Source organism: Pholcus phalangioides, unplaced genomic scaffold (assembly GCF_987345545.1).
Source record: "Pholcus phalangioides strain wild (caught in Gottingen) unplaced genomic scaffold, Ppha-v1.0 ptg000015l_1, whole genome shotgun sequence".
Lineage (NCBI taxonomy): Eukaryota > Metazoa > Arthropoda > Arachnida > Araneae > Pholcidae > Pholcus > Pholcus phalangioides.
This window is the reverse complement of record NW_028301608.1, coordinates 51056966-51082088: the sequence shown is the minus strand read 5'-3', so window position 1 is coordinate 51082088 and position 25123 is coordinate 51056966. Positions and strand designations below refer to the sequence as shown.

Below are 25123 nucleotides of genomic sequence, written 5' to 3'. Positions count from 1 at the left end.
TCTAAGAGTGTGGCAGTGGAAACTATGGGGGATTAGGTTTTCAAATCATTCACCGCACAAAATCATTGTGCACTATAATATGATGCGAAATACAGGGTTCGTAGGAAAGCCCCTCAATCCTGGTATATCTCGGGATCGCGTTGATCCTAGAAGTATAATTCCAATTGAAAAAGTATCCAAATAACGTTCAGATTTTAGGTACGCCTTTCATATTACAAGAAACATAATTAAATAATATATATAATTATATAATGTATGTAATTATAAGATAAAAGTTTTAGCCACACCTAAGAAATTCAATTCAAAATATGTTGCCCAGTTTCTCTTGAGCCAAAAAAAATCCCACGTTTTTAAAACAAATACAAAATCCAAAACCGACAAAATGCCCCACGAGGTGTCTGAAAAAAGATGCCCGTAAAAAATATGGATGTCGAATATGTATCTGAACTATATCAAAAATACAGCAACCGAATAAGAGCAATAAAAAACTAATAATTATGATAAAATATAAATACACTACCCATAATATGTTATATCTGTGCCTCATCTAAGTAGGCGTAGCTTCTCGATTTAAAAATGCAATATTTAATGAGGTATTTGAATTTGAAATCGCTTGTTGAAAACAAGGGAAAGAACATCATGTGAGACGTAAAATGAGCTTGCCCGTTAGCGATTCTTACACTAATTTTCAGTGATTATGGAATTCAAATATCTCCGCGAAGATTGCACTTACAAACACGGATTTTTTTTGTTAAGCTCAGAAGAGACGGGGCAACAACTTTCTAATTGAGATTTCAGGACAGGGTAACCAAATACAATTTTTTCCCTGCTTTAATAACTGTAAGACACATACATAGACTGGCATATCTGAGGCCTGCACAGAATTTGGATAATTTTTCTAGTTGGTAGTATACTTCTAGGATCAACGGTTCGCGAGTTATTGCAGGATGGAGGGACATTTCTATGCATTCTGTATATCAAATGGTTGATAGGAGTTTAAAAAAATATCCAGTTGATTCCATTGAATACATCTCCGTGACCTGGAGCCGGGATGTCCATTCAAGGACGAGATTTGATCAATGATTCAACCAACCAGAGCGGTTCTGTCAACAGAGCGTGTCCATAACTGAAGCAGTGAATGGAGTAAATTTGTTCATGGACATTCCTCTCAGATTATTTTTAGCGGCACAAAAAAAAAAGGAAAACAGAACTGCACATGAATTACATTTGATACCACACGTCAGTGACTTTTCATTGGATTTTTTATCAGCTACAATAGATTTGAGGTCATTAGAAATATCAATCATACATGAAATAGTTGCTTGAAAAACTTGAGTATAATTTTCCTCCGAAACAAAATTGCTTCCACATCTTTTACCGCGTACGTATTTACATTGTATACGGAATTATTGTCATAAAAACAAACTTTCACACATAATGGTTATCAACTAATAATATTTGTTACACAGAGTTGAGTTTCATTATGGTGAGCAAGTTTAGTTTTTGACATCAACTGCTTTTAACTAATGAAATAACATCGTAAGCGTCATGAAAATACAAACTCGGTTATAACGGCATCAATGATTCTGTGAAATTTTATCTTTATAACCGAGGTTGATTTTTTTCCAAGACGGCAAAATATAATCAGATGCAATAAAATACAAAAGTGCAGTTATTTCACTGTGACTTAAGTGACCATATTTTATCGAGAAAAATCCGTGGAATTAAGGTCTCTTGCAGTTCCTGTCAAAAATATTGTCATCTGTCAATGATATTGCCAATTAATAATATCATATAAATTGCTATTGACGAGAAATGCAGTTCTATATGCAGTTCTGCAGCGGTTTAAAAATATGTATTTCGTGGAGAAAAAAAAATTAGACATGGAATCCTTATTTAGATAAAACAAAAGTAACTTTTTACGGGCAGCATATTATGTTTTCTCATAAGATTTTAATACATTAGAAATTCGTCTTCAAACAGAAGCTAAGTCACGAAAAATATTTCGCTATATCCGAGGTCGCTTCGTTTTCATCGACGCTATAAAAAAAGTTCCTTAACATCATTTCCTACAGAAGTCACCAGGAATGGACTCCTATAGAAAATAGGAATAATTTTCTATAGGGGATGCGACACCTAAACAACAATATACTACTCGCTTTTGTTACAACCGAGGTCGTTAAAACTGAGTGTGACTGTAGTTTTGTCTCTCCGCAGAAAGCAGGCAGACCTAAAACGTGATACTTAATAACATCAGGACAAGCATTTACTATCTTCATTTAAAAATATTGAACACCAATGGCATCTGTAAGAACGCGAAACAAGCACAACTGTGACAACATAAACACGTTAGGACTATGCATATACATACACTCACATAACATGTTCTGACATGCCCCGATTTGTTGCAATTTCTGCAGAGAAATGTATACGAAATGCAAGCACGGTTAGTAGTAGTAATTTGGGGTCCACCATACTCCTGTGGATATGACGGATAAACGGGAGCAAAAATTTCGTTAGTCATATCAGAGTTCAAGTGTGTATTTAAATTAAAACATCTATGCTTGAATAACTTATAAAAATACAGTGAATGGAATCTGGAATGTATTGTTATATTGAAAAAAAAAATCGAGACTCTTAATGAGAATACATAAAAATGAAACTTGCAATTCTTTATTCATTATTCCAATTCATTTCATCAACAAAGGGGAAAAAACTCTATCACAACTCAATATTATTGTCTTCCATAAGTAATGAGACTGAACTAAAATATTACTTTAAAATTGGATTTTTGTTTTGGTAGAAATGAATAGGAATCACTTGAAAGAAATTGAGAAAACTTTGGCATTTTGTTTACTGAGTATAATGAAAAATGTAAGAAAATACGAAAGAGCTAGAACATGCGAAACTTTACCTTTATAACCGAGCAGCACTGTAACTAGGATTTTTGCGGCCCGGGGCAAAAATTATTTTGCTGTCTCTCTCCACAACTTTAAAATTCAATAATTTTGTAATGGTGTTCTTTGTTCCCACCTGAAACTACCAACCCCTAAATTTTGCTGCCCGGGGCAGTTGCTCCCCCCCCCGCCTCCCTCTAGTTACCACCCAGTAACCGAGGTTGAAGATTTTAAGATATTTTAAGTGTAAAGAATTTAATCAAATGCAAAATGAAAGTATTTCATTGTGTGATTAAGGTGACCGTATTTTATCAAGAAAAATACAGGAAATCGGGATCATAAATATGGGACATCTCCAGTTCTTGTCAAAATCTTGCTATCTGTAGACGGTATTGTCAGTTATTTCTTATAACGCCATTGACTAGAAATGCAGTTGTTCAGCAAGTCTGCAGTGATTCGAAAAATGTATTTCACATAGGAAAAAAAATTGAAGGTGGTAATCCTTAATAAGACTTAAATCATGCTTTTTTATGAGCAGTGTATCGTATTTTCTCATAAGTATTAGCATTTTCCTGGTAATTACTCTTATTTTGGGATGCTGTACTGCGGATATATTTGTATCTTTTTCAGCCACCTCGTTGGACATTTCGCCTGTTGTGGCCTGTGTTTTCGTATTTATATTAGTCAACATGAGAGATAAATATTTATATTTAAAATGATATTGTATAACATGCACAAATTGTGCAAAATTATCTTAATTCCTGATTTTAGTATTTGAAAATGCTTTGAGAAACTGAAGAAGAGTGACGAAAATATTTCGTTATATCCGAGGAGGAGGTTTTGTTCTCTATAGGAATCACTCGAAATGAAAACTGTTAACCTTATAGCCGTGGTGTCACGACAACCGAGGCAATTATAACTGACTGCTATTTACTACTTAACTGTACGTGCAACTAGTACACATTCCCTGCGGAATTTAATTGAATTTGGCTACAGTTTGATCCTTCCTATCCATAGGTTCACGTCATTCGATTTGATAAGAAAATATGCTGAACGGAAGCAAAAGTTTTAGTCGTTATATCCGAGTTCAAGTGTGTATCTAAATTAAAACATATATTATTGGAAAACGTATAAAAGATACAGTGAATACCTACAATGCATTGTCATATTGAAAAAAAAACTAAAAATAGATGTCTTTTAATGAGAATACATAAAAATGAAATTTCTAATTCATTATTTATTCACTCCATCCATAAATTGAGAAAAAATTCTCTATCACACCTCAATTCAGTATTATATATTTTTTCCTATGCCCGGTCTTCCTCCCACTAATATCCATCTAAAACAGTACACATTCTCTTCCATAAATAATGAGACTAAACTAAAAAAATATTGCTTTAAAATTGGATTTTTTTTATTGGTAGAAGTGAATGGGAATCACTTGAAGGAAACGAGAAAACGTTTCCCATTGTTTGGTGAATTTAATGGAAAATAAGAAAAATGCGACAGAGCTAGAATTAGTGTACCGCTGCGACAGAATGAAAAATTGCTAGGAAATTAATCGCACAGGAAAAAAAAAAGAAGAAATATTTCGAATTAATGGCCAGACCGACCCAATGATTGTTCGAACGTTCAAAACAACTAATTTGGTTTGGACGGATTTGCTTTTCTTTTTAAGCAAGATTTCAACTTCATTAAGCAACAAAGAACAAATTACAATCGCGATCTAATTTCTTGTTTTGTGCCTTTGTTATCGATGTTATTTCTTCCCGTACACCTTTTCCATTACCTCGTTTTTACACTCGAAGGATTACCGCCAAAATCCTATAAATTAATTAATGGTTCTTCCATTTGTATAATTGCATTATAGAGTATCTCATGTATAATTATGCATAAATATATTCATTACCTCAACCTAATTCGAGAAAAAAAATTTCAAATTGAATTCGATACATTAGTTATTCTTTCTCTCCGAATTCATTATTTAAATTAGTTCAATTCAACATTTTATTATTTCGTTTGAATTATAGAGCTCAAGGGTTGTATTTCTCCCGGTGAATTCAAAATAAAAATGCAGATTTGAGAGTAACATTGTTGGTCGTGACATTGCTAAAATGATGTGTTTCAATTTTTTTCAAACGTTAGCATTCATTCGAAATTTGTTGTTGGAGAAGCGCTAACATTTATTCACTGCTGGAAAATTCATTGAAAATTCGTTGGTTAAGAAATGGTAAGGTATAAAAAAAATACATAAATGCATATTGTTTCAAAACAGTGTTGGCAGTTTGGAAGTAGTTGATTTCACGGATCGGCGGAAATAAGACAAATAATTTGAGACAAGAGAAAAATAAATAATTATGAAATTATTTCAGTGCCGAAAAACAAAAAAATGGAAGTAATAATAAATAATCGGGAGAAAAAATTCGCGGACGACCATATAAATAAATAAGTAGAAGAAATAATTTAAGGGTCACAGCAAAAATTAAAATAGCAGCAGAAATTTGAGGACAGGCAAAAATAAATGGGATAAATAATTCGCAGATCTCTGACAGCTAAAACACAAATAAAAACCACTATTGTAGAAACATCACATGAGTAATAAGACCTTGGTAAAGGGATAATACATGTTTCTGATTTATTCAAAAATGCATTGTTTCGGAACAAAATAAAAATATTCCGAAAATAGTTTTTCAGGAAAGCATTGTTGTTTTTCGATGATTTCAGGCACTTGTTGAGTTTCGGAAGATTTTAAATCAGCTTATCACATATATCATTGGGTGCTGATTGGTATTATGCAAAGTTTAGCAAAGATCGGTCAAGGATTTTAGATTTGTGTTGAGCGCTTAACACGTACAGATTTAATAATGTTCTGTCATGGTCATTAGAAAATTATCATTGACTTCCTGACGTTTCGCCCAAAGTTTTGGCGAACATATATTCAGAGGTGTACTTATGTGTGGATAGCTGCACCATCACGCATAAATGTTTTCGCATCTTTCGCGAAGTTGATAAAACATAGTAATTATTTCTCTTTCAGTAACTATATACGATATTGTGAAAAAATAAATCTAATGCATAATTAAAAAAAAAGTAATTGAATTTGATCCGTACGGTTCAAAGAGATGAATCCGTAAAATTAAGAACAGTAATGAAAAAACTAAACAAAGACATCCACATCCAAATAAGAATTCGAGAATTTCAGAACTAGAATCAAAACACTAACCATCCAGTGGAAGCTCATTGATGTTGCACAATGTTTAAAAGTGCAGCCTACATAGTTTGCAAACAAAACAAATTTAATGCACGTTTAAGAAACCCATCGCATTCACATCAAATGACTTGGAAAAGAGAAACACAAATATGGGAGAATACTTATCGCTTTATTTCCTTTCAATTGAGGCATTGAAAACGTCCATAAAAGAAACACCAAAATGTTCCCTGTTGCATTTTCTGTACGTAGCAAAAATAAAGTAAATCGTACTTTATACTTCCGAGTTTTTAAAAGCAAAAGAAAGAGGCTATATATACATATACAGCCGGGGTTGGCGCTTTCCAAGAGCTCCGTTGGGATTCAATTGTTATGTCGCAGCTCTTACGCCATTTCACTTGGAAAATGTACCGCGTCTTCCATCCGCTGTTACTGCTTCCTTTCGTTCTACACAAAGAGAACCATAAAACTCACTTCCCAGTTTCCGTCTCTCTTTGAATTGAAATAGAAAGTCTGCCATAAAAGAGCGGGTCGATCACAATAGTTATTTTACCCGACGGGTGTGTCGTCGAAACTTTAAAAAACAGTTAGAGGAACCAAAGTTTCACGCTTTTGAAAGGCAATGTCAATACCAAGTGCTAAACATCTTGGATCTATCTTCCGAAGTTGAAGCGAAACGGATATGTTAGATAAACATGTCAGTGTTTACTCGACATGCATTACGTTCGATAGAAAATACTTTTGTTCTATGATTCCCCAAGCGGAATATTTCAATGGTGATGAAAGAAGGGAATTCGCAGGTGAACATTTACTTCGTATTGCATTTCACTTTGTACTCCAAGATTTTATGCATATACGAGTGGTATTTCAGCACCAATGTCACTATCACCAAGATACATCATGTTTCGTATCGTTAGAACGGCGAAGTGAGAAAACACACATCCACGGTCTCCCAAATGCATCATTATGTTTGTAAATATGTCCCAGAAGAAATAATCTTGATGAGAGTATTGGACACCCATTTTCAATCCATTGACTTGACAGATGTAAATTTTTCTATCATCCTCTGTCTGATGGTTATGATGACCTCATCTATTTCGACGGCTTTTAACCTCTGAAGTTTTATACCAGTAAGATGAGGTCCACGTCCCCCACCCCATGTTAATAAAATGGTCATAGACCCCCCCCCCCTTTATAAAATAATATTCAGTATACAGGGTGAATTTCATCTAATTACAAAATGAAAGAGGGTGATAAAGCCCGTGTAGATCATAAAACACCATAGACTATAACAACTCTGTCTAATCTCCAACCGTTTCCGAATTATGATGGATAGAGCAGAAATTAGTGAAGTCCTTAAAATATTCGAATTTGTGAAGTTTTTAAGAGGCCAATACACAAACTAAGCACATATATGGAAAGAGCAGAGTAATCCTTTAAGATGTCACCATTTCCATCTCAGGATATCCAGATTTAATGGCGAGCTACAAGAGCTGAGATTGTCGAAGGGCAAAATCAAATTGTTGCTGCAATCTGAACTGCCAACTCCGCAAATACCCGATTTCACACGCCAATTTCAGTGATGTATTGCAAACAAAGGGCTAAATTTCTTCTGAACTAAAGCACCGATATGGTTTACTACAGGCTTTTTGGAAAGCTGGTGCAATGAAAAAGTTTTTGGTAGATTTGATTGGTCGTAGCTAAAATAGTGTCTGTGAATTGGTGGTTACAGATTTTGGTTAAAATTTCGATTTTGCATTTAATCAATCTTTCAGTGCTTGTAGCTCACCATTAAACCAAGATATACTGATGGAAATGGTGGCACCATATAGGATTCATTTCTGGTTTTTAAAAAAAAATAAATATGTGCTTTTAATTTGCTTGTAAGGTTTTCAGAAAGTTCAAAAATTCGTTTTTTTGGCGCATTTCCCTTCTTATCCACTCCATAACTCGAAAACAGTTAAAGATAGGTTAGAGTTGCTAAGGTGATTTATGTTCAACAGGGGCTCGTCTATCACTTCCTTTCAGATAAGATGAAGTTTGCAGATAAGGTGAAATTCACCCTGTATAGCAATGAAAAAACAATGAATTAATTGTTTTCTCATACAACCTCGTGAACTCCCTGAAATCTCTTTGAGGCCCCTTATCTAATTTGAGAACTTTTTCTCAGACGTGTAATATTTCAAGGATATTAGTGAAAAATATTTGTTGTACATCTTTTCTCCTGGTTTTCTGGATATGCATGTCTAGCTCAATTTCATACATCAAACGTTTTGTTCCTCCATGTTATCGTTCACCTTCATTTGATCTTTTTTTTTCCAAATGTTCATTGTATCTGCATTTACGTCAATGTCTTCTGAATGATTATTAGAATGATTTATGATTGCCAATAGAGAATGCGATAAAAGTAATGTTTTTGAAGTGAAATAAAATCAAACACAATCGGCGCATGATAGTGTAATTTGTAGCAAAAAGGCTTCTTATGGTCATGAAATACTTTTTGACAATTTAATATTGAATGAAAATTTCACGCTATAAAAAATTTAAACTAAGCAGCAAAATACCTGAAACGAACATTTACGGTGCTTGTCAGAGTTTAGAGCCTCCTATCACCTACCATTGCCTTATTTTAGTGTCCGCAGTTAATTTTTAAAATATGTTATTGCCTTTTTGAACATTCGGTATGTTTCACCAGTCTTGTTAGTGACAGTTGAAAAACAACTTTAATGAGATTCAAACATGAAAAAGAAACGGGATTATTTTAAACTTTTTATTTGATAAATTAAAAAAAAAAGTGAAAGCTCTTGTGGAAAAAATAATTGCCGATTTCAAAAATATTTTGTTTGAAATTAGCTTTATTTTTTCTAGCTCAGGTCAGTTGAAAAAAGGAAACACTAAACCATGAAATCGAAACTTATTAAATAAATGAAATTTTCAATTCTTAATTAATTTGCAATTGAAATGTGAGGAATTTGCTAAATTTAATATTATATTTTGGAAAAAATAAATTGAAATTAATGAGTAACGTAATTATTATCAAATTAAGTGAAAGAAAATGAATAATCACAGGCATTATTAAAGATGTGTCGATTTATTTTTTGCATAAACGGAATTTCGGATTTTTTTCTTTCTTTCTATTTAGGATTTCCGGAAGAACAGAAAAAAATCCTTGCTTTTTTCCCCCCATAGTCTCTGATGTATGCTAAAAGGAAGCTGAAATATGAAAAATTTCCATATAACCAAATAAGTCAAAAAATAATAATATTAGGAAAAGGAGTCATATGCATGAGTGGATAGTGAAGTTCCCGGCTGCTGTCCGTCGTGGATGATGGATTCGCAGCAAGTTTATAAATCATATCGGCGATGGCACGTGAAAAATGACTTCGGAACCGCCAAGAGCTTCTCTTCCTTTCTTGGGTGACTTGTTCCTCCACGTCGATCATATCGCACGATGCGACAGACTTCTCGACTGCTGTCTATCTTGGAACAAAAAAACCCGATAGCACAGCCACCTAATAGACTAAGAAGCTTTGAGACTGTATTGGATAACATCTTAGGCAATATAAACTCTAGCCTACGCAGCAAAAGTATACTTTTTTTTTTTACTCAAGTTAGGATAGATCGAATTCAATAAATGATGACCTATAGCAAAAGTTTTTATCACATCTATAAAATTATTTTAATTTTGAGATTCTAATTTTAAGCTTTTAGATTTTTTTTAAAAAAGGAAAAACATTTTTCTGCGTCTAACTGCGTTGGAGTTTTGGTTCTGTCTTCACTAAAATTATGTATACATTTTTTAATACAGGATGTCCTCTAAGTCCTGATTCGGCCTTTCTCTTATCAACCGCTTGCGGTAGAGATATGGTTTAAGTTTGTAGAATGCTTAAACTGTGTTCAGAAATCCACGTGTACCCGTTTTGAGAGTAAAAACACCAGTGTGTGTCACAAAATAATATAATCTAAATTTTCATGCGGTCTACCTATTTTCTAATTAGAAAGTTGTTGCCCTATCTCTCCTGAGGCCAATGAAAAGAATCCCATGTTTTTAACTGCAACATTCACTGAGATATTTTATTTTAGAAAAGTTGAGAAAAAGCACCACAAATAAGGGAAAGGAGCGTTGTTCGTTAGTAATGCTGTTTCTTTCAAACTTTTCTCGATTTTTTAATGGAAATATCTCAGCAAATATTGCAGTTAGGAACATTGAATTTCTTTGTTGAGCTCTTTTCTTTGTTGACATAGCCCAGCGCCCGTTCCTGTTGTATGTATCCGGGGCCTACTCCACCACTGCAAATGAAGTCTTATATGTCGCCACAGGGAATCCGCGGCTGAGCAGTTATATTGAATATGAAGCCCGCAAGACCAGCATTCTTCATTTGGATGAAGACGTTGTCATTAGTACTCAATCACTGCAAGCGCAGGCTTTTGAAAAGCAACACAAGCTATGGCTCATGCATCCCAGCGTGGACATTGACGCAAATCAGGTCGTGCTGTCTGGTGCTGAATGTATTAAGCTGGCTCCTGGAACAGTAAAGATCTATTCAGACGGCTCGAAGTCTTCTGACGGTACAGGGTGCGCTTATGTAGTTATAAAAGAAGATGGATCCATCGAGGAACAATGGAGCAGGCGGCTCGCAAAAGAAAACAGTGTTTTTCAAGCTGAAATATATGCGATTCTGAATGCCGTTTCAAGGGCACACGCCTTATCGAAACCAGTGCTGATCCTCTCAGACAGCGCTTCGGGCCTGTTATCAATCAAAAACCCACGTTCTGTGCATCATAATGTACGGAAGATTCGCCGAATTTTATGCGCCAACACGAGAATCCGATTGGCCTGGGTTAAAGCCCACGCAGGCATCTTTGGCAACGAAATAGCCGACAAACTTGCCAAGGAGGCCACAAAACTTCCGTCTCAAGACGACCAACTTTGGCCAAGGAGTTTGGTCCATCGGGTGCTTAAAGAGGACGTGTTGCAGGGGTGGCAGACCAATTGGAATACATGTGCAGCAAAGGACGCATACAAGATACAACGACGAGTTCAGTGGCGTTTGAACGTATGGCCTAGAGAGAAAACAATCGCTATCACCGAGCATGGCCCTTTTCCGGTGTATCTTCTGCGTTTTAAACGTTCTAGTAACAGCGTATGCATCTGCGGTTCAAATGGTTCCCTATGGCACTATATAACCACGTGTCCCCAGACGAGAGACTTCCACTTTGGCCAACTGCCAGAGTCCAGAATGCTTGCTTGGAAAATGAGAATTCTAGACAGCCCTCTGAACTTTCAACGTTTGCAGAGGTTGATTCGATTCCTGGACCGCAACCTACATCTACTCCACAATAAGACACAAGCTGCGGGATCAAGGGGACGCAATTCGCGCTTTGAGGACCCGTCTTACGAGCCAACAAGAGAGGTAACACGGTTACCTATTAAAAAGTACAATTTACGGCCAAGAAGACATGCATCGGTTGTTTCACCGACATCTAATAATCGATACAATTTACGCCCAAGAAGACAAGTGTCAACTGTTTCATCCTTTTTCCGGCGGGTGTGAATGAAATGGAGATGCCGGACATATGGACGTCAATTTATATCTTATTACAGCTTGATTGCCGAGATTGTTATATTCTAGATTGGATAAACTCACTTCCAGATTCTATCACATACAAGACAAAAATTATCTTTGATTATTTATATAAGGACTATTACGATTACGGACTGATTATCTGTGGATGATGCTATATGATCACAATTTGTACGATTATTTATTCCAGATTATTTATTGTATATATGTATATCATTGTTATTTTCACATAAATTAATAAATTTCCGGATACACCCATCCCCCGGGAAAGCTTCGATATCTCTCTGAGATGGGAAGCGGGGTGTGTCCGGTCCTTCAATGTTCAATGTTAGATAACGGATATTTTTTCAAATACCACTGGTTCAAATGTCCTGACACTTTGTGTATCTCTCAGCACTGAGGTGTTACGTACTTTAACGAAAGGATTTCTCAGTTTAACGATTTAAAAAGTTTTTATGGTAAAAAATAGGGGTAAACTTTGAAGGTATTTGAAAATTTCTTATGTTGCCTAAGTTAAAATTCGAAAAAAATAACCAGCAAATAAAGTCTGAAAAAGTCTCTTTAATTTGTGTTGTCTATTCTCCAGAGAAGTGAATAGAAAAATATTTTAATATTTTTTAAAGACACAGGATTTTTCCCCATAGGAAAGACTGGGAAGCCGTGCACCAACACCCTTAAATATTATCCCTAATCTAAAATTCTACTCCAGTGGTTCTTCACCAGACATCCACGGACCCGCGGGGCGCTTCAAATAGGCTTTGACGGAGGGGGAAGAGTCCTTCAGTTTGGTTGAGAAAATAATTTATTTATTATTCTTATATCATTATGTGCTGAATATTATCAAGTAAAAGTTTCCGTGGCCTTCATCTTGGTAACGTGGAGGTGATTCTGGCCCTGGTCATAGTGACACAAATAGTACGTGGAACACAAAAAGTTTAAGATTCCCTGATAGGTAGCATATTGTATGATCCGCCTGTTAAGTTGTTTTTATCGCAAGTATATATATGTTATGAAAAAACAACTTCACAAAAATGAGTGGTTTGTAGCTGTGAAGGGAAAAAAACTATACATATACCACTTTTAAGCCCATGGAAAGCATAGGAAAATGATATTGGCTTTAATCTTATTGACCATCCACTTCATATATGTAATCAATTATCTCACATTTTCTTCTTCGAGTATGTATACTCTATTATTACGATATGGATGAATATCTTAATTTTATGTATATGTGTAATTATGCTTCAAAGTATTCGAACCCTAATTTGAACCCCGATATCTCAGGAAATAAAAAGCTCAAATAACATTTATTGATGTCCTTGGATATGTCTTGTTTAATGTGCAAATAATTGATATGAATATTATTTATTATCATTGAATTTATGTTTTTATTTATTATTATTTTCTTATTTTACTATTAATAGTGTGGCAGATGAAGGGTAAACACACACACACACACACATCGGACTACCGAAACTCTACTACATATACTTAATCTAGATCATTTTATCAGGCTATTTGAATTCAGTTTGATCTAAAAAACAGTTGGTGCCAATGTTGAAAACAATTGTTAAGTACGACACTAGTTTTAATAATTTGAATAAGCATAGAACATTCACAAATTTTTTTCAAAATTTATGGAACCTAAATTTAACTTTTATAGAAAATCAAAATGGATATTTGTGAATACACGTGATAGATGTACGGTAACAAATCCTTTTGAAGTTAAAGAAAGTGAGAGCTTATCTGCTAAACACAAGAAAAGAAATGTAACCCCTATAAATAAAACAACAGGCTAAAGTTCACTTTCTTTTCTGTTTTTTACTTTTTCAAAGTAATTTGGTCGATGGCAACACGCCGTCAATGTTTACAAACAGATAGTTACCGAGCTCCGAAAAATACATATAAATTAAGTGTTTTATCGGTAGATTAAGCGAAAACAACAGCACTGGAAGCTGCAGGACTGTGGGAACGGTAATTATGTTCAAATAATATAACAATATGATAATTAAAAAGTAATGAAAATGAAATGAACTGCTAAGAAAAATAATCTACGGAGAAACCCTGTAGACCTACTGGAAGGACAGGCATGTCCCTTGAGGTCAAAAGTGTATGTTTAATGTGTTTTTGTATATGCTTGTATATATGTTTGTATGTTATTAAAAAAAAAAAAAAAAATTTAGGATTGTTTTGGTCCCGTCGCACTGGGAACATTTTGTGTATTCTACGTTTGATAAACGAGGTTCCGTAATCCTTCAAATATTGCGAAAAGTAGAAAAAGAAGAAAATAATAGTAAATACAAAAATGAAAATAAAAAAATAAAATAATGGTAATAGTAAATAATAAATAATAATAATTATATATATATAATTATTATATTTATACTTTTATGTAATATTGTATTTAACTTGCTAATTAACTTGTTAATTATTTTATTTTTCATAATGTGGTAGATGAAGAATCGGACCTTTCCTCTCTCGTTACATTTCATAATTTATAAAACTTTATTAGGCCATTTCAATTTAAACTGTAAGTGATCAAAAAACGGAGTTGTGACAATGTTGGAAACAATTGTTATAAATATTAATCTATTTATAATCATTTGAGTAAACATAGAACACACATACACAACATTTTTTCTTCTTCCAAATTTATAGAGACTTCAATAGAAAATCTAAATGGATATTTGTGAACACACGTGATAAATGTGCGGTTACAAATATTTCTCAAGTTAAAGAAAGTGAGCTTGCTGCAATCCTTATCTGCTAAATACAAGAAAAAATATAACACTCTATGAATAAAATAACAAGCCAAAGTTCACTTTCTTTTCTGTTTTTTTTACTTTCTGAAAATAATTTTAGAATTGTTTCGGTCACAATGCACGGAGAAAATTTTTGTATTCCACGTTTGATAAATGAGGTTCCGAAATCCTTCAAATATTTATGCGTCAGGGATTTTCCAATAGAAAAGAAAAAAAGATATAAAATTTCAAAGGCACTGTTTGGGGATATTTTCGCAGACCACCCGTCAACGATGTATTACGGGTGAAGAATTGAACTCCAAGATCCAAGGGGGGGGATACAAGGCCAAAGAAGCGTTTAGTGTTTGAGGCGCGCGTTTTCTGAAATGGGAACAAAATCCAGAAAAAGGAAGAAGACATCTGCATAATTCATCAGTTGTCAATCTTTCTTTTCCTTTCGCCTCCTTCTACTTACGTTACGTTCCTATTACGGTAGTAAGTTTTCTTTTCTTATTCTGATCAAAAATTCCGGATTTTTCTTCCATTACTTTGAACCTTCTTTTTCCACGTGTAGTGAAATAAATAACTGGGGAAAAGAAAAATGTTTTCAGTGTACACACATACTATTTGAAGAAATGATTCCTCACGTATCCAAATTACCATTCCTTTTTTTTCTGTCTTACACGTTATAACAGCGATGGTGATCAGAAACGAATCAAAATGGTCTTTTTTCTTTCGTCTCGAGAAAATCTGATGTATTTTAGCAAATTTAGATCCATTTTTTTTATTTTTCTTTCCTTTTACCGTGTGGAATATTTTCCTTTGAAATATCTTTTTCTCAAATGGAAAATGAAAATTTGAAAAATATTAAAATTCAAGACTAAAAAGAATCGATATCACACAGCTCAACACACATTCGCTGCCGGGAGTTTCCTTAAACTCATTTTATGAGTATTTCATGGGCTGGAAACAAATATGACGTGTATCGCATAAATCTACAATATCTTAATTGTAAATTAGAAATGAGACGAATAAAAAAAATATTCCGAAGAGAAAGATTCTCTTGTTTCAAATCCTTGAGAGGAATTCGTTCACACTGCAGATTATAACAGTAATCTGCCATCATATGAGTATCCCATTTGCCTTGATATCGGTCCGCCATTGTTTTTAATGTCCTGGTGAAATAACGTTTACGTTGCTCTTCAGTAGTATAGCCGAGAACTGCAGGAAAATGATCCAAATGGCCGTGTAAGTAATAGGCCTTTATGCTAATATTACAATAAAAAATATCTGACGTTGTTAAACATGCTGTTAACTAGTTCAACATGGTTCTCAGCCTTAAGGTTGCCAAGAAAGTTATTGACAACAATTGACAAATGTGATCCACTTTTTTTATTCTGTCTCATTCATGGAGTCTACAGAATGAGGATAGTTTATGAGCTGGAAAACACCATTCACCATCATCAAAAATTCCAGCTTCAAGCTTTTCTGTACTTATTAGAGGCATTTTTTGTCCTATGTATGCAAAGCAAGGGCCATCCTAATCAAGAATTTTCATGAACCATATGAACCGTTGTTTCATATGCAACGGAGTTAAGATGGTTCTGTCTCGTCCGAATAAGGGTTAATAAATGAAATCTCTTTCTCCACCAATAATGTTCTCTCTCGTAAGCCACTTGTTTGTCATCCAGTGGTATTGAGGGAGAAGATAGAAGAAAAATAGCACGAATCGCAATATCCCCACGTGAAACTTGGCATCCAATTTAAATCAGTACTACTCAATGAGTTGTATAATAAAATATTTCATAATTTAGCTGAAACCGAATCTCAAAAGTATAGCTGGTAGAGGAAAAACCGATATCACATATTTGAAACCAGGATACTAAATATATTTCACACAAATCAGTTGGAATATTCCCAGGCACCAAACGCAATTTTTTTTAAAACTCTGCTGTTTTTTGTTACCGTTGTAAGCGATGAGAGAAAATAATGTAAATTTCTTTTGTTGCTTTACAAAATTAAAAAACTTAAGAAAAATATTGAAAAAATACTTAATTTATAATTATTCTTATTCAATATATTTCTTAGTACTTTGTAAAAAGAAACAAAAACATATGCATACTTGAAAGCTGCCTGGTAGTCGTGTGGTTGCCGCCCCACTTTCGACTGAATAGGTGCGAGTTCGAATCTTCCCTAATCGTTATCATCCTTTTCCAGCCTTTCGGATTAAGCTCTAAATGGTAGATCATTGCATAACTAGGCCATCAGTATATGTTAAATGACTGGCATGCTATCGAATAAATAATACATTTACCAAGGAAAAAAGTAATGACTATAAATATATTCTACACGATCAAAATTTAAAAGAAAACCATCTTAATTTGTGTCGAAAAAGTCTATCAAAAAAATTTTGTGATTGTAATTAAATACTCTAACAATATTTCTTGAATTAATGTATGACCATATACAGAGTGCAAAGTTGTATCCTTATACATCATTCATTTCTTGAAACATTTGTGGTATATAAGGTGTAGAAACATTTCAATTAGTAAAGGTATAAAAAAGAATTTTTCTTGAAATTAAAAAAAAATGCACACACAAAAAAGTGTCCACTCACTCATGGCTATATAGTGTACTTACATACCATGAAAATTCAACCTTTTGCAATTCACTTCCAAATACGGCATACAAAGTGCAGCACCGCACCAGCAGAACACGAAACGAGCAAAACTCTCGTAACTTAAATACATTAGGAGCCACGCGTACACTCTGAATATACATTCCAGCATGGACCGATTCGTTAGAAACTTCGCAGAAATTTGTGTACAAAGTACGAGGTATATGGTTAAGTTTTCCTTTTAATCCTTAAATGCATAACTTTTGTTTGTGGCTGATAATGTTTTATAGGTTACACGTATTGAAAGCTGGAAAAATTAGTGAAAAATATATATATTTCGATATGTACGGCTTATCAGGCCCTTAAAGAGGACGTAGAGAGCCTCAAAAAATCGCATATAAAATAAATGTATTGAATTTATATCATTTTCGAAAAAAAACTTCTTTTTCATCCAAGCTGTTGCAAGAAAATAAAATAGAGTTGCAAACTTCAAGGTAAAAACAAATGCAAACAAAATATTCTAACAAATTTCTGACATCACATTCAAGTACGCTCTGCAACAAAGAGTTGTAGTCGTTAATTGGGACATCCACCAGCAAATTCAAAATATAAAATGGAAAGAATATGACCTAACCTTTCTTTGCAAAGATAATTTTGAATTTTTTGTCTTTTAGCTAGCTGCAATAATAAACGTTTAAAGTATCCTTTGCACATATGCAAAACTATGCATTCAAGGGCCAAAAAAAAAAACAATCTTGTAAAAATCAGAATGTCAAGATGATAAGAAGAAATAGTTTATCATGCCCATGTTAAGGAGCAAATAACCTTAAGAAATTTACCGTCACGTGTAGATCAAGCAACAAAAACTTACCCTGTATAGCATATATGAAATATATATAAATAGGCCAGCGAGTTTCGTGCTTCGAGACTATAACCATTATTTTAGTCCTGATATGATCACAAAGTATACATTTTTGGGATTTCTTTTTATATTTGAAAACAAAGTATAAACAGGAAAAAAAAAATAACGTAGGTACACTACATAGGGCAAAAGAAGAAAATGTGTTGCTTATCAATTGAGAAATGATGAAAGCTCACGCTAAAGTACCATTATATGTACTTTTTTTTATATTACTGCACAAAGAGTGAGCGAGGAGCTACAATATTTTTGTGTGTGTGTGCTTTCCAGTTTTTATTTTTATTTTTTATAATAGTAGCCGAGACGTTATACCACGATACACGTAAAAGGAAAATGTAGCCTACGCCACTGGAGATAGATGTATAGGAAATAACAGTTTCGTCGAATCAATTTTTAATGTCTTTTCACACTTTTCAATGCACTCCACGGAAAACTACAACCGATGAAATATTGCTGACGTCAAAAGAAGAATAGTTATTTGTTGTTTCCGTCCGTTTGAAACATTTTCTACGAGTATCACTCGAATAAGGAATTAAAATTATATGATCGTGATCAGAAAGATACGTACATACTGTGTTTTAGCACATTTTTTTCATGAATTAAATGTTTTTGTTTCATTCATTTTCTGTTCAGTTCCTGATAAAATGGTGTGACTACTTTTTCCTTAAAAAAGTAGAATCCACAGTGATATCAGAAAGGGTTTAACAATTTTATACATTTTATAATATATTTTCGGTAAAACTATACACAATATTTGGTTTATTTAATATGTGGGGTCAATTCACGATCAAAATATAATGAATTTCCCACGATAAAAAAAATAATTTTCGGTGGATTCAGATGGAGAGATGGTGTCACTCTTCGCAATTATACAAAGTGTAGAAAAACTAGAATGCAGTATAGCATTGCATTTTTGGAAGGAAAATTCTCCGCAGAGGCCTCTAAATTTTTCTTTCAAAAATTCTTCTTCACATTGTATTTAGTTCTTTTACACTTTTCTGGTTTCCTTCAAAAACAAGATTACACTACTCTATAACATATGCTATGGCAGCAGTGTAAATCTCATGATGACAGGCAAAGGATCCACATTCACTGACGTTATACTATATGTACTGCACTGTAGAACAACAACTTCAACGTTAATATCTTTGAGAAGAAAATTGAAAGTTCTTTGTTTTTCTACAAGGCATGATATTTTATATAAGGGTCCCCAATCTATAAAAATTTCAGATGCACCGTCCCGGACTCGATGAAGCAAAGAACATCGATGACCATCGATGGTGCTAGATGCAATAAATTTCCTCTATGCCCAGGACGTAAGCATTGTGTTTGCATCTCGAGATTTTATTTTCGTTTATTTCTGTTCAGGAGAATTGCTATTGTTTTTCATACCAAAATTGTGGTTTCGACACATTTTTGATAGGAGCAGAGGCATAATTTATCAAATTTAATTTCAGAACGGTGAATTCCAGATCGAAAATCGAGTCCATTATAATATGACGGAAAGAATAAAAATCATATTCAATTTAATATGCAAACGTCTAACGTACAAGACAGCTGTTGGGAAGGCCACTGGGCCACTTTTCTATTGTTATTCGATGAGCCATGGAAGCAGTACCAGTACCTGGGCGCTACCTTTTACAGATGGTATGTGATGTGTAACAGAGGTATGTGTAAAATTTTTTACGGAATTATAGTGCTTCAAAGCACTATAATTCCGTAATACTTAGGTAAAAATGTTTCAAGTCTTTCAGAAAGAACAATGACTACTTCACCAAACACCAACTCTGGCCATATCGCTATATTGCAATTTACTGTCATTGATGAGATGGGTTGGAAATGAAGACGCTGTCTATTGGTGGTCACCTCAAGTTCGTTAAAGAAAATATCGTATCTATATACTCCCGCGGGTTCAAACCCGGGACCGTGACAGTCCCCTTCACTGTGATAGACGAGCATCTTACCACCACGCCCCTCGAGCGCTGAAAAGAAAGAACAATGACTGGCACTGAGTAAATCATTCTCTGATCTGCATACAGTTTATGTTATGCAATTTGTTAGAAATCTCAGTTAGACCATGTTGTCGTACGGTGAGTTAGGCAGTTACACAGACAATGCGCACAAGCAAATATCAAAGACATCATTTCAAAGATAATTTTTACGGCTTTCTTTCGTATCTTCTGCATATCTCAATCTGAATGATATTTATAAAAATAAATTAGGTTATTCGTGACTAGCGATAGGATTATTATGATTTAAAAACCGACAACCAAAATTATGAACTAAAAAAACTAGAGGAAAAGTAACTCCTAAAAATAAGCCTTATAGAAATAAGCTGACCATATTTCCTCGAGAAAACTACCGGAAAAATCGGGATCCTAAACATGGGAAATTACGGCTATTGGAAATCATCGCCAAAAATGATGCCAAAGGTAAGCAAAATTGCCAATTATTGATTATATAACCAAAAAAAATCACCAATTGCGGGAAATGACGCACTACTGGGAATTGCAGTGGATAGAAATATATTTCACGAAAAGAAGTTCAACATGAAAAAATATGCAAGATTTTGCAACATGCAATATTTAAATTTTTAATCACAGTTATTATACAGTAATTGTTGAGAAACTGCTGAACAATTGGTGATTAATAAGTTGAGAGAAAATTTAAATGATTGATTTCAATGAATAATTGATTTTACGTAAGCTTCGTTGATTGCACGGGAAAAAAACAGGACATTTTTACAAAAAAGTCGGGACAACTAAAATTACACGACAAAGCTAATACCATTTAAAATCATCGATAAACTAAAGAAATTAAATTCAAGCAACAACTAACTACCACGATCACGTGCGTGAACCAGTGGTGAACCAATAGCACAGGTGGTTAACATTCATGAAAAAACGCCTTGAAATTTCTGAAAATCATGAAAAAAATGTTCTATAGCCAAAAAATATTGAAATATACAAAATCGTAAAAATTTTGCAAAGTCATAGGAGTCATACCCCTATTTAGGACTCTTTTTCAAAGCGGTAACAACCTTTATAAAAATCACAGTTCTGAAAAAAGAAATATGACGAAATTCTTCTTTAATTCAAGTAATACAATGCATTCGAACGTGATTTAGAATATCGAACCATTTCTTTTTAGCCCGAATTTACTCGAAGTAAGACGATACGACCTATTTTTATATTCATCTCGACGTAATCTCGTCGAGTAATACGACATAAGTCTTAGTGCAATTACCAGCGCCATACTACGAGAGTATCATATTATGAGTCTGATATACGTACAAAATTCACTCTTTTCTACCATCACGATTAGGTAATGCAATTTTTTTTTAGCATAGTGGTTGAAAGAGGGTGTAGATCTGACTGCTCGTTTCCCTGTACTTTTTTTTTTTTACTGCATAGTCATTTGATCTTTAAACTAATTAAGTCGTAGTAGGGAGGAAGAATATACGAGTGTAAGCATCCGCTGCTTTCCGTTTCGTAGAATCTATCCTCTGTCCCCGGCCCATTCCTGCCGAAACTTGATACGCGAATCAATTAATTTCGACGATCCAAATTAAATTAAAATTACATTTCACTCTCTCTAGGTCTTGCTTTCTCGTCAAGTCGAAGATAAATTGGCGTGTCTCCTCTCTCTCTCTCTCTCTCAAGAAAACCGAGTGGCCGATAGGGATGTGAAGGGAAATCTGGAATTGTGGATGTGTGCCAGCCTTGTTAGCTGGTTGATGGGAGTGTTGTGTGTGCGGTACCGCCCATGAAGAATTGCCTCGCCTATCGAACTCACAGCCACATTAGTTTCAGCTCACGGAATTGCGATAATAGTAAAAAAAAAATATCCCTTTTTCGTTTTGTTTCCGAAACATTAGACAGAAGAAACTTTTCAATTACATTAATATTTCGCTCTGTTAAGTTCCTCGGCAGTAAATTTGTGGATGTTTAAATCTGTCTGTTTCAAAAACAAAAGCAATGGAGACTCTTAAATCTTTTCCAAATTGATGGTGGAGATAGTTTTATTGTACAGTGTATGCATCTTTCTCCACTTGGTTCTGAATTTTTGAATTTTTGTGCTTTTTGCTGTTGAATATTTCGACTTCATTTTGCTCAAATTTAGCATGGTAAAAAATGGGAATATTATTTATATATCCATCGATTTATTTCCAATTTTTATCACATGTATTGAAATCATTGTGTATGAGTATGCTATCTTTTCATGATACAAAATTTCCCATATCTCCAATACTTAATTTCTCAAAAACTCTTACTCGCTTGAAAAATTGCATAAAATCAATGCAATTGAATAAAACATGATTCAAAATGAAGAAAACTATCCAGTTCATGAAATGATGGAAAAGATTCTGGAATGTGTAAAATTTTTAACACAATAGTGCCTACGTAACAAAGTAGCGTCTAAAACTTGTAATACAGTAGTGTCTAAAATTTGTAACACAATAGTGTCTAACAGACACACACACACACACACACACACACACAGAGAGAGAGAGAGAGAGGGAGCCTCCACTGCGACGGGAATAATCAAACAGAGCCTTCGTTGACAGTGCTAGACATTCACATTTGAATTACTCACATAATTAGTTAGCATTAGTTATCTGCAGTAGTGCATTCAATTGGCAGAGCGATGATGGAGGGGGATATGAACTGTTAAAGCATCATCTACGGCACCCCGATATAAGAGTAAATGTTCAAGGTTCAATGTTCAAATGTTCTCCACCGAAATTCAGTAGAAATTTCAACTTTATTATTTTTAACGAACTTTTAAAAGTTCGCATAATTATGTTCATAAATTCTGTAAAAAGAGTAAAAGTATTGAACATTTTTTATTTCATTTTCGGCGCCCAAGAAAATATCATTTTCTCGCTGAGGAAAGAGCAAAACTCATAAACAAAAAAATGACTTATCGGCAGATAACGGAGACGAAATAAATATTCACTATGAAATATCGCACATGACAATACTGATGACTTCTTTTCATAGTTCTTTCTGGGAAGAAAAGCTAGAATAATCGCGAATAGAATAAATAATGGAACTTTTCACAAGAAAACTCGAACGACACGGACGCAGTCTGTCAATAATATGTGAATTCAATATTTCCTCCCGAATATTTTTTTTCTTTCTGTCCCGTATTATTATTGTAGAGCATTCTTCAAAAATGGAGTTTCCATTGAAGAAAAAATATAGATATTTTTATATTTCTCTCATCTCTTCCTACGCTTTATATGAAAGAAGCAGAATGGACGACTACATTTTGGAGGCTTTTCAGAAACTGAAATAAACTCATACACTCCGACTTCTAGAACATTCCATCAGGACCAGAAAGCGAAGTGCTTCGTATATTCCAAAAAAAAGCGAAATCTTATCCTTAAAGCCACTGTCCATTCCAAGATGGGAAGAGGGGAATAGATGAAAAATAAAGCTACTTCCTGGCCTTTTACTGGCCATCTGGGGGTCTTACGGGCCATTTGTTGTCGTGACAAGGCCAGAGATCCATTGATTTAAAAGCACGGCCTAACTGCATCTGCCCTCCTATAAATAAGTTTATATTCGAGATTCAGTCGCAATGCGAGTTAGCCACTATTTCATACGATATCTGCTTATAGAAATGTATGTGTATCTTTCGGTAATCGTGGTTTATTCGAGTTTTTCATATTTCATTCGACCAATAGAATGGAGAGGAATTCACTCTGCAATGTTTATGGGTCTCTCGAGAACAAGCTTTTACGATATTATTTTACAGGCTATTCCCTACATTGGTCGACCTGTTGCAATAAAATTGAATCAGTTGGATAATCTGACATTATTATTATCTATGATGAAGTTTTTTACTGATTGCGTGCTGTTACTATTGCGAAAAATTTTGGTATTTTGTCTTGAGAGGAAATAATGCAGGATTTGTTTCGCAAATTTTGATTATCCAAGTTCACTTTGAATCTGTTTCTCGCGAGCACTCAAGAGCACTTGGGGTTTATGTTAGCTGTACGAGATATTATTCAGATCGATGATGAATCATCTTGAACAACCCCCTTCGTAGTTGTATTTCAAGGCTTAACATCATGTTGATTTGAATCCGCTTATCTGAGGATGATGGACATCAACGGTGTTCGCGACTTAAATATTGTTGAAGATACCTGTTCTTCTGTACGTGACCATATGAACTACGAATGATTAAGTATCTATATACAGCATTTTCAAAGTACTATAATGTCAATAATTTTTGAACAATTTACAATTCGTTTATTCATTTTGTGTGTTTTCTAATTTTTCATTTTTCTACTATTATTTATTTTTAAATTATCAAAATTATTTAAAACATTGAACATTCAGCCATCATTATATTCGTAAAAGTAATGTGCCACTTAATTTTTTAATTTCAAATTACTTATAGCTAATATTTTTATATTTGTTATGTTTGAAATTTCTTATTTTAGCATTTGAGAGGAATTGAGCAGGATATTATAATCACTTCAAAATTTATTAAGTTAATGAGTTTGATAATTGGACAGGAATTACTGGCTCCAAACTGGAATGTTGTTTCTACTTTAGAGTTCAAATCCGGTGTGGTCAATCAAAACTTTCCAAAGCTCAGGCCACTTACGTAACTTGAAAGTTGAACAAAGCCAGCCCATGAGCCCATTTGAGCATGGGCTATGGAGGTAACTTATGTTAATAGGTGGTCCTTCGTGAGTAGGATCTGATAGTACGATTTTTGTAGATTAAATATGAAAATATATAAGTTGTTACTTCCGGCAAAGTACGGAGGTTCCAAAACATAATTCTGCCTAGGGTCCCCATAACTTTAAGAATAACCCTGCATAGAACCCGAACAAAAAAGGAAACCCGCTGGACTTCAAGGGTACAGAGATCGAACTTATTTATAAAAGTTTTGTTCACAAGAATTTACTGTTTCAATAAGTGAAGAGGGTCTCACTCCTGGATGGGGGGGGGGAGCCCCGAGAAGAAAATATGGTCCAAAGGGGGATCATGGATGAAAACAAAACTTTAAGAAACACGTATAAACATAAAAACAACGTAAGCATACCCAGTAATGAAAACAACAACAACTAGGGAACTTTGCACTCAGCATAACAACATTGTTGTATACTTGCGTTATGCCTATATTATCTTGAACA

General features: G+C 34.1%; 1 protein-coding gene across 1 annotated transcript in view; it reads left to right on the top strand.

The window, feature by feature from the left end:
- Window positions 1-9556: 9556 nt before the first annotated feature.
- Window positions 9557-25123, top strand: part of LOC149076164 (uncharacterized) — a 103854-nt gene continuing 88287 nt past the window's right edge. Inside the window, exons 1-2 of the mRNA XM_089242191.1 lie at window positions 9557-9692; window positions 10351-11519. Coding sequence (XP_089098317.1) covers window positions 9557-9692; window positions 10351-11519 — 1305 coding nt within the window. The remainder of the gene's footprint in view (window positions 9693-10350; window positions 11520-25123) is intronic.